The sequence below is a fragment of the Pan troglodytes genome, chromosome 1 (genome assembly GCF_028858775.2).
Source record: "Pan troglodytes isolate AG18354 chromosome 1, NHGRI_mPanTro3-v2.0_pri, whole genome shotgun sequence".
Lineage (NCBI taxonomy): Eukaryota > Metazoa > Chordata > Mammalia > Primates > Hominidae > Pan > Pan troglodytes.
The window spans coordinates 93,575,748-93,585,660 of record NC_072398.2 but is presented as its reverse complement, the minus strand read 5'-3'; the positions used below and the strand labels follow the sequence as shown (position 1 = coordinate 93,585,660).

Below are 9,913 nucleotides of genomic sequence, written 5' to 3'. Positions count from 1 at the left end.
ACCACGCCCGGCTACATGTTTTGTATTTTTAGTAGAGACCGGGGTTTCATCATGTTAGCCAGGCTGGTCTCAACCTCCTGACCTCAGTTGATCCTCCTGCCTCGGCCTCCCAAAGTGTTGGGATTACAGGCGTAAGCCACCGCACCCGGCCCTTGCCTTGTTTCCAAATACACACAAGAATGTTAATCATAGCACCTAATAGCCCAAAAATTGGAAACAATCCCAAAAGCTATTATCAGCAGAATATATTTTCTTTTTTTCTTTTTTTTGAGACAGAGTCTCGCTCTGTCGCCCAGGATGGAGTGCAGTGGCGTGATCTCGGCTCACTGCAAGCTCCGCCTCCCGGGTTCACGCCATTCGCCTGCCTCAGCCTCCCGAGTAGCTGGGACTACAGGCGCCCGCCACCACGCCCAGCTAATTTTTTTTTTTTTTTGTATTTTTAGTAGAAATGGGGTTTCACCGTGTTAGCCAGGATGGTCTCGATCTCCTGACCTCGTGATCTGCCCGCCTCAGCCTCCCAAAGTGCTGGGATTACAGGCGTGAACCACCGCGCCCAGCCTATTCTTTCTTTAGAATAGATCAGTGGTGGTGTATTCATACAATGGACTATTCCGCAGCAATGAAAATGAATTATAGATATTTGCAAAAATATGAATTACATAAACCATATTGAGCAAAAGACGCCAACAGATACATACTCTCTTTACATAAGGTGTTAGATACACAGAGATAGATAAATGCGTGTAAATGATAGAGATATGATAGCTAAGCCAGTCCACAGGTTATTAGTCGTGGTCCACGTGACTTCTGAAGAGATGAAGGGGCATGGGAGGCTTTAGGGGAGCTTCCGCTTTTCTGGCAAGGTTTTCTTTTTGCCCGGGGAGCTATCAGCCAGCGGAGAGATCTGTGAGAAGGGATAAGACCTCAAGACAAGTAGGAAGCAGAGCCTTCCACGGCCCGCGCCCTGGCGGCCCCAAGTCAGCGGCGGAGACGGCGCCCACCCCGCTCCAATGTGGAGCAGGAGCAACGGCGTGGCCCGTGGAGCCCCGCCCCTCACAGGCAACCACAGAGAAGCCGGACTGGGCCACGTCTAGGAAGAGGTAGGAAGGGATCGGCGCATCGTTTCTCCAATGGGAAAGGATGTGTTTGCGGACCAATAAGTCGCCGAGAATAACACCCGCCCACGCGCCTGCCAAGCCAATCGGCTAGGAGCAGCGAGCGGCGGGGCTGAGGCGCGGCGGCCCCGCGGAGCAGCGCAGTATGGCGGGCGGGGCCCGGGAGGTGCTGACACTGCAGTTGGGACATTTTGCCGGTTTCGTGGGCGCGCACTGGTGGAACCAGCAGGTGAGGTCAGCCGGCAGCTGCCCCCGAGGAGCCCTTCGGGATCTACAGTCCCGACGATCAGCCGGCCTGCCTCGTCCTCTCTGCTTCCCCAGGATGCTGCGCTGGGCCGAGCGACCGATTCCAAGGAGCCCCCGGGAGAGCTGTGCCCCGACGTCCTGTATCGTACGGGCCGGACGCTGCACGGCCAGGAGACCTACACGCCGCGACTCATCCTCATGGATCTGAAGGGTGAGGTGGTGGCAGAGTTAGCCGATGCCCCTTATTTCCCTTCCGCGTGCCTAGTCCTTGCGCTGCCGTTATCTTCAAGACCCTCCCACCTTACCGAGCTCCAGGACCGGAGATGAGGAGCTGAGCACAACATGCCAACACTCGAGGGGCCCACGACAGTTGCTCAAGAGCCATTTCGGGAATAGGCTGCTAGGCCCTGGAGACAGTGAGGACTTGAACTGCAGCACTCCTGTCAGACCCCTGGATGTGGTTCCCCCCGCGTCCCACAGCTAATGACTAAGCTGGGAACCAAAAGATGGAATCTAGATTCTCCTAAGCCAAGGTTTTTCCCCCAACTAGTGTATATCCCAGAAAGCTTGGAAGAGCCAAGTACTGGAGAGATGGTGACAGCAGGTTGTCAGGTGATCAGAGGAAGTTTAGGTAGAGGGGAAGGGTGCCCAGGCTTTGACCTAACATTGTCTCTGTTATTTCTGTACAGGTAGTTTGAGCTCCCTAAAAGAGGAAGGTGGACTCTACAGGGACAAACAGTTGGATGCTGCAATAGCATGGTGTGTAACTGATGTATGGATAAGGGTGGGGATCGTGTATGTACGCAGAACGCTGGATAACTGATCAGAGTGCAGTTTCTTTGATCAATCTCCAAACTCTTTCAGGCAGGGGAAACTCACCACACACAAAGAGGAACTCTATCCCAAGAACCCTTATCTCCAAGACTTTCTGAGTGCAGAGGTGAGGGCCTCTGTCCTGAACTTTTTAACCCAGTGCTACAACCCAAGGGTCTCCATAGGGGCAGGTAAACGGGGATTTTAATCATTTTAAATGTCTTAGAATGATATTTTTGGAAAAAGCACTCCTTTTCCTAAGGACTGCGACTCGGTGAACAGAAAGGAGGCTATGCGGTGTGGCCAGCCAACTCAAGGAGGATGAAGCAACCTTTGCCTCTAAACTGCCTGGAACTAAATGTCGATTTTTCTGACCCCTCCCAGGGAGTGCTGAGTAGTGATGGTGTTTGGAGGGTCAAATCCATTCCCAATGGCAAAGGTGAGACTTCTCCAGATACTGATGGATGGGGGTTTGGGTAGAGCAGAAACGTGGAGAAAGGTACATTTCCTCTGCTTGTCTTCAGGTTCCTCACCACTCACCACCGCTACAACTCCAAAACCACTTATCCCTACAGAGGCCAGCATCAGGGTCTGGTCAGACTTCCTCAGAGTCCATCTCCATCCCCGGAGCATCTGTATGATTCAGAAGTACAACCACGATGGGTATGGGGACCCCAGAGGCTTTGAGGCAAGAAACATGGGTCCCCACCAATGCAGGATGAGGCTCTTGAGGCCATCTTCCCTGCCCTTCCCCAGGACAAGAGGCTGAGGAGTTGAGGGAAGAGATGTAAGTCTTGGATCGTGTTTACTTGTGGCAGGGAAGCAGGTCGGCTGGAGGCTTTTGGCCAAGGGGAAAGTGTCCTAAAGGAACCCAAGTACCAGGAAGAGCTGGAGGACAGGCTGCACTTCTACGTGGAGGAATGTGACTACTTGCAGGTAGTGGCGTGGCAATGTGCACTCCAGGGTGGAAGCTCTTCTCATCCTGCTAACTATCTTTTGTCACTCACCCCCGCCCAGGGCTTCCAGATCCTGTGTGACCTGCACGATGGCTTCTCTGGGGTAGGCGCGAAGGCGGCAGAGCTGCTACAAGATGAATATTCAGGGCGGGGAATAATAACTTGGGGCCTGCTACCTGGTCCCTACCATCGTGGGGTGAGTGGAACTTAGAGAAGTAAACAGTCACACGGTGGGGAGGGAGAAATGAGAATCCCAGTGGGAGAGTTGCTTAATACAAACTACTCTTTCTTCACCAGGAGGCCCAGAGAAACATCTATCGTCTATTAAACACAGCTTTTGGTCTCGTGCACCTGACTGCTCACAGCTCTCTTGTCTGCCCCTTGTCCTTGGGTGGGAGCCTGGGCCTGCGACCCGAGCCACCTGTCAACTTCCCTTACCTGCATTATGATGTAAGTCTCGGTGCTCTTGTTCTGACTGCGGCAGGCTACAGGGCCTCCTCATGCTCCCAGTCAGCCGCTGTCTGTTACTGGCTCTGTTCTTGAGGCCCGAGCTTGAACTCAGCTGTGATGTGGCCTCTCAGATCACACTGTCCTATGCTTGTCCAGCCTGAGGTCAAACATACCCCTGATTCGTCCCCTGGGTCTCTCTGGTGTTAACATTCTGCCTCCACACATTCTTTTCCAGGCCCGAGGCCAAGTGCCCGTCTTGGTGTCTTCTTACAGGCCACTCTGCCCTTCCACTGCAGTGCCATCCTGGCTACAGCCCTGGACACAGTCACTGTTCCTTATCGCCTGTGTTCCTCTCCAGTTTCCATGGTTCATCTGGCTGACATGCTGAGCTTCTGTGGGAAAAAGGTATGAAGCTTTGTGAGGGGTTGGGTCAGTGCTGAGAAAATGTCCTATAACGTGTTCTCTTCCATCTGTTTAGGTGGTGACAGCAGGAGCAATCATCCCTTTCCCCTTGGCTCCAGGCCAGTCCCTTCCTGATTCCCTGATGCAGTTTGGAGGAGCCACCCCATGGACCCCACTGTCTGCATGTGGGGAGCCTTCTGGAACACGTTGCTTTGCCCAGTCAGTGGTGCTGAGGGGTATAGACAGAGCATGCCACACAAGGTGAGAGCTGTTGGTCCTTAGGAGTCCTTGTCAGATTTTTGTCTCATATCCATCTTCCCCTAATTTCTCTGGGGCATTCTAATGATACTGTTCCCTCCCCACCCCTTAAAAAGGAAAAAAAAAAGGGCTTTGAATATCTTGATCCAGCTGATGGCCTGAGAACATAAGAATTCTGTTTCTTATTCATGCTGCCACAGACTAATGGTGGTTTTGGCTTTGTTCTGGCAGTCAGCTCACCCCAGGGACACCTCCACCCTCTGCCCTTCATGCATGTACCACTGGGGAAGAAATCTTGGCTCAGTATTTACAACAGCAGCAGCCTGGAGTCATGAGGTCAGTGTAACGGTTGCTCCTGCCCTTCTTGCCAACCGCAACCCTCCCTTGACTTCTTACGCACTTAATGGCTGTTCTCTGCCCCCACAGTTCTTCCCATCTGCTGCTGACTCCCTGCAGGGTGGCTCCTCCTTACCCCCACCTCTTCTCAAGCTGCAGTCCACCGGGTATGGTTCTGGATGGTTCCCCCAAGGGAGCAGGTATGTAGGAGGTGAAGAAAACTGAGATTTCAAGTATGGGAGAGTTTTTACTATCTCCATTCCTGGATTAAAAGTGCTGAAAAAGTCCACAGTTAAACATTCCTTTATTCACCCTATGGCTCCCAAGAAAAGCATTCTTCCTCTGGAGTACTGGTGTACTAAGGGGACAATACACCAAATTTGTTGAGTTTACAATCAAGTCTACTAAGGTTGGACTTCCTTATCAGTTTGGCAGAGTCCCAGGGCAGAATAATCATCCATCTACAGGTCTCTGTTTCCTCTCCCTCCACAGCAGTGGAGAGCATCCCAGTGTTTGGGGCACTGTGTTCCTCTTCGTCCCTGCACCAGACCCTGGAAGCCTTGGCCAGAGACCTCACCAAACTCGACTTGCGGCGCTGGGCCAGCTTCATGGATGCTGGAGTGGAGCACGATGACGTAGCAGAGCTGCTGCAGGAGCTACAAAGCCTGGCCCAGTGCTACCAGGATGGTGACAGCCTCGTGGACTAAAGTTCCCAGTGTGGGAGAAAGGAGCTAGTTTGCAATAAAAACAGCTGGATGCAGGAGCCCAGTGTCTTCATGCAGAGGAGCTCAATGTCGCGGGACTAGCTACACCAACATATGCACTTTTTACATTTAGAAACACTGTGATTAGACCACAGAACAATAAATATGTGCCATCAGACCAAAAAAAAGTAGAGAAAGGAGCTGAACTCCACTCTCGATGCTATTTACAGAGGACATCTGTAAAGTCTTCATAAAAGACCTTGAATGATGCCTAGGATGGCAGAGCCCCTGGGTCCTACTCCATCCTCCAGCCTTTGTCCTTGTCCTGGCCTCCTGCTCTCCAGATCTGTAAACTGGGCTCAAGGACTGTACAGGCAGAGTACAACTACCCGCCTCCCCGGTGCCAGGGCGCCTGTTGGGTTTGGTCCTGTGTAGATGATTCCCAGAGTCTCATTCATCCAGCTCCTCTTCAGACAGAAGGTCCCCATGGTCAGACAGCTGGTCTGCATTGCTGGTACTGGTTGCATCATCCTCATCCTCAGAGCTGGCTTCACAGGCAGTGTGGAAGAGCTGCATGAGTTCTCGAAAACGGTGGGAAACCTAAGAAAGGAGGAGGGCTGTATTCACTGATCCTTACTAACATGTTAACATTTATGAAGCACTATATATTGATTTGCAAAATCTTTTATTTATTCCACACAGCAAGGTTGAGAGAGCTATGTCACTATAGATAAGGAAACTCAAGAGGCTAAATGTTTTGTCCAAAGTCACACGCCTCCTAAAAACAAAACTAGAATGGCCGGGCACAGTGGCTCACACCTGTAATCCCAGCACTTTGGGAGGCCGAGGCAGGTAGATCACTTGAGGTCAGGAGTTCGAGACCATCCTGGCCAACATGGTGAAGCCCTGTCTCTACTAAAAATACAAAAATTGGCTGGGTGGTGGGCGCCTGTAATCCCAGCCACTTGAGAGGCTGAGGCAGGAGAACTGCTTGAACCTGGGAGGTGGAGGTTGCAGTGAGCCACGATCATGCCACTGCACTCCAGCCTGGGCGACAGAGCAAGACTCTGGCTCAAAAAAAAAAAAAAAAAGCTAGAATGGAAACTGGGGCTTCCACCTAAAAATGCAGTGTCCTTTCTCTTCTCCTAGAGCCACTACCACCCTGATGAGTCAAGCCTTTCCTTAGATCAAACCTTTACAAAAACCACTTATCTTGGATATGAAAACTCCTTCTTTGGCCTTTCTGTCTCTTAGTTGGCCACCTTGACCTCTTTTTGCCGGGTCTTCACCCCAACCCGCACCTACCTCAGCAGGGGTCTTATTTCCCAGCTGCTGGGAGATGATGCTGAAGGTCTGTGGCTGTGCCCCTTGCTCCTGGCACATGGTGAGGATCACACGGTCAGCTTCCCTGTAACCCAGGTATCATGATTAACCCTAGGGAGCCACATGGATGTGGTCTATGCTCTTTTCCAAACACACGTCATCCACCCTTACCTACCTTGTCCACAGGACAACCTTTTCCCCAGTGGAGCTGACCTTGCTGTTGTTGGCACACACCGTAGCTTCTGTGGCCTTTGGCTGCTGTTCCCCCTCTGGACCCTTGGCCTGTGTTCCACTGTCTTTAGCCAAACCCCCTCTAGGGGCTTTGGGAGAAGTCTCTGAGGTGTCAATTCCTGATGGAGATTCATGGACGGGGCACGTCCTGTCTCTTGTCTTCACCCTAGCTCTGCTTGAGGGCAGCCATCTCTCTTGAGTGTCTGGTTTCCCGGACACATGTCTTCTCCCTGCATCTCTGGTCTTTGAGGAAACAGGACTCAGGAAGGAAGCAGGGGGTTCCACGGTACCAGGCAATTTCTCAGTTTCTGATGCATCCCAGACCAGCATCAAAGCCTCTGACTCACTCACTGCCTTTTGGCCCTCCCTCTCTTTCTGAAGTCTGGGGGATGCCTTGGGGCAGGAGCGAACCTCAGGCCCAACCTGGTTTCTCTTAACAGTGTACAGTACAGCTCCAGTTGTGGGGGGAAATTGAGGAGTCTCTGGTGAATGAGGTGGTGGGCCATCCAGGAGGAGCCGTTCTGTAAGAGTCACTTCTCGAGGGGATGGCAAAGTGACCCCCACTGCCAATCCTGCTTAGGAGGAGAATAAGGATCCCAGGGTACTGTGAGGATCAAGATGCACCTAAGCACGAGAAATTACCTGTGGCCAGGTACTGTGCAAAAATTCTAATAAAAAAGAGGGCTGGGCATGGTGGCTCACACCTATAATGTCTGCACTTTGGGAAGCCAAAGTGGTGGGACTGCCAGGAGTTTGAGACTAGCCTGGGCAATATGGTGAGACCCCATCTCTGCAAGAAAATATAAATAATAAAGGAGTTGGGTGGAGGTGGGGGGCATAATGTCACTTATGCAAAGATATAAAGTCCTACTGCCAAAGCTGAGAACGGCCCAGTCTTTAGGATGTAGATTACAGTAGATTTAGAGATGGGGGAAGGGTTTTAGGAATAGAAACACAAGACAATGTTGAATCATGTGAAATTTGTAGCACTTTTTTTTTTTTTTTTTTTTTTTTGAGAGATTTTTGGTCTTGTTGCCCAGGCTGGAGTACAGTAGCGTGATCTCAGGTCATGGCAACCTCCACCTCCAGGGTTTAAGGGATTCTCCTGCCTCAGCCTCCCAAGTAGGTGGGATTATAGGTGCCCACCACCGGGCCCAGCTATTTTTTTTTTTTCTTTTGTATTTTTAATAGAGATGGGGTTTCACCATGTTGGCCAGGCTGGTCTTGAATTCCTGACCTCAGGTGATCCACCCACCTCGGCCTCCCAAAGTGTTGGGATTACAGGCGTGAGCCACTGCGCCCGGCCACACACTCTTAATTCTGCAAGAGGAGTGAGGCCATAGGATAGAAAAAGCCTGAACAGGAGAAGGGCTTCTTATGGGTCCATCAGTGAAAGAGGTGGTATATCCATCCCTGAAAAGGGTGTTATTTATCCAGGCTCATGGAGGTTCCTGTCTGGGGTATAGAAGAACGAGACTGAAAAACAGAAGGGCTGGGTTGGCAGATCACTCACCTGAAATAGGCATCTCTCTTTCTGGTGGTCCTGACAGTCCTGTTCTGGGTGGCCTCATGGGGCTCCTTGCTCTTGTAGGATTTGCTGTCACAGACCCACAGGGATGGTCTTCTGGGTCAAAGGTGTCCTGACCGCCTATGCCTTTGGGGCCCACCAAAGGAAGAAGCCCTGCCTGATGCTCACCAAGTCAACCCACATGCATATCTGCTCCAACAATTTTGTTTTTTTAAGAGAAAGGGTTTCAGTTGGGTGCAATGGTACATGCCTGTAAACCCAGCTACTTGGGAGGCTGAGGTGTGAGGATCACTTGAGCCCAAGGGTTCAAGATCAGCCTGGGCAACATAGTGAGACCCTGTCTCAAAAACAAACAAACAAAAAGAGGCCAGGTGTGGTGGCTCACACCTGTAATCCCAGTACTTTGGAGGCCCACACCTGTAATCCCAGTACTTTGGAAGCCGAGGGCAGGGATCACTTGAGGTCAGGAGTTCCAGATTAGCCTAGTGAACATGGTGAAACCCCATCTCTACTAAAAATACAAAAATTAGCGGAATGTTGTGGCGGGGGCCTGTAGTCTCAGCTACTTGGGAAGCTGAGGCACGAGAATTGCTTGAACCCAGGAGGCAGAGGTTACAGTGAGCTGAGATTATGCCACTACACTCCAGGCTGGACGAAAGTGAGACTCCACCTCAAAAAAAAAAAAAAAAGAGACAGGGTCTCACAGATAACACAAATTATCTTGCCCAGGTTGGAGTGCAGTGCCTGTTTACACAAGTATGACCATAGTGGTACACTATAGCCTCAGACTCCTGGGCTCAAGTAGTGATCTTCTGGTGTGAGCCTCCTGAGTGCCCCTTTGCCCAGCTACTGCTCCAAAGATTTTATTTTGTTTTATTTACTTATATATTTATTTTTTTAGCTGGAGTTTCGCTCATGTTGCACAGGCTGGAGTGCAATGGTGCGATCTCCACTCACCGCAACCTCTGCCTCCCAGGTTCAAGCGATTCTCCTGCCTCAGCCTCCCGAGTAGCTGGGATTACAGGCATGCACCACCATGCCCAGCTAATTTTGTATTTTTAATAGAGACAGGGTTTCTCCATGTTGTTCAGGCTGGTCTCCAACTCCCAACCTCAGGTGATCTGCCTCCCAAAGTGTTCAGATTACAGGTGTGAGCCACCACATCCGGCCAGGGGAAGGGTATTAATACTGGATTTGATTCCTAATGATTCCACTCTCCACTCCACCCTACTGATCTCCAACTAGGGCACTATTCCAAGCAGAGCAAGGAGGTAAGGCCCCTCCCAGGTCCCAGAACCTCCTTCGCTGAACATCCCTTCCAGCACATCCATGGCATCCCTGAGCCTGTGAAGATCAGACAGGCTCCGGTTTCAGGTAGCAATCCCTCCCTATCCCAGTGCTTTATGCTTTGGGTGAGCCTGAAAAGTCCTTGCCTTTTTCATCTCCTCCAGGAAGCCCATGAGCCTCCAGAGGCAAAAAGGTATGGAGTAGGTTGGGGAAAGAGACAAGGGAAAGGCCTAAGGCCCGGAAGACAACAGGAAGAAAGCAGGA

General features: G+C 51.2%; 2 protein-coding genes across 32 annotated transcripts in view; one reads left to right on the top strand and one right to left on the bottom strand.

The window, feature by feature from the left end:
* Nucleotides 1-654: 654 nt before the first annotated feature.
* Nucleotides 655-5,977, top strand: MSTO1 (misato mitochondrial distribution and morphology regulator 1). Of its 31 annotated transcripts, none has more exons than XM_024348893.3 (14): nucleotides 655-1,344; nucleotides 1,437-1,572; nucleotides 2,051-2,120; nucleotides 2,226-2,301; nucleotides 2,559-2,613; nucleotides 2,699-2,837; nucleotides 2,993-3,110; nucleotides 3,192-3,326; nucleotides 3,428-3,580; nucleotides 3,854-3,985; nucleotides 4,059-4,242; nucleotides 4,434-4,576; nucleotides 4,667-4,776; nucleotides 5,069-5,977. In XM_024348893.3, the coding sequence occupies exons 1-14, from the start codon at nucleotides 1,261-1,263 to the stop codon at nucleotides 5,208-5,210; spliced, it is 1,677 nt and encodes a 558-aa protein (XP_024204661.1). In that variant the 5' UTR covers nucleotides 655-1,260; the 3' UTR covers nucleotides 5,211-5,977. The 31 variants fall into 31 exon arrangements, with proteins under 31 accessions (XP_024204661.1, XP_024204629.1, XP_024204623.1 ...); XM_024348861.3 differs by having other exon boundaries at nucleotides 4,059-4,243; nucleotides 4,472-4,576; nucleotides 4,667-4,743; nucleotides 5,072-5,977; XM_024348855.3 differs by having other exon boundaries at nucleotides 4,059-4,243; nucleotides 4,472-4,576; nucleotides 4,667-4,743.
* YY1AP1 (YY1 associated protein 1) overlaps nucleotides 4,864-9,913 on the bottom strand; it is a 65,164-nt gene continuing 60,114 nt past the window's right edge. Inside the window, 4 exon segments of the mRNA XM_016946265.4 lie at nucleotides 4,864-5,880; nucleotides 6,586-6,688; nucleotides 6,779-7,406; nucleotides 8,348-8,488. Of these exon segments, the coding sequence (XP_016801754.4) occupies nucleotides 5,731-5,880; nucleotides 6,586-6,688; nucleotides 6,779-7,406; nucleotides 8,348-8,488 (1,022 nt within the window). The 3' untranslated portion in view covers nucleotides 4,864-5,730.

Bases quoted from the DNA above. Each gene is read 5' to 3' on its own strand.
- MSTO1 (NM_001362267.1), top strand. From the start codon at position 1,261: ATGGCGGGCGGGGCCCGGGAGGTGCTGACACTGCAGTTGGGACATTTT. The intron at 2,121-2,225 runs GTGTGTAACTGA...AAACTCTTTCAG, and splicing joins TTGGATGCTGCAATAGCATG to GCAGGGGAAACTCACCACAC. The intron at 4,777-5,068 runs GTATGTAGGAGG...CTCCCTCCACAG, and splicing joins TGGTTCCCCCAAGGGAGCAG to CAGTGGAGAGCATCCCAGTG.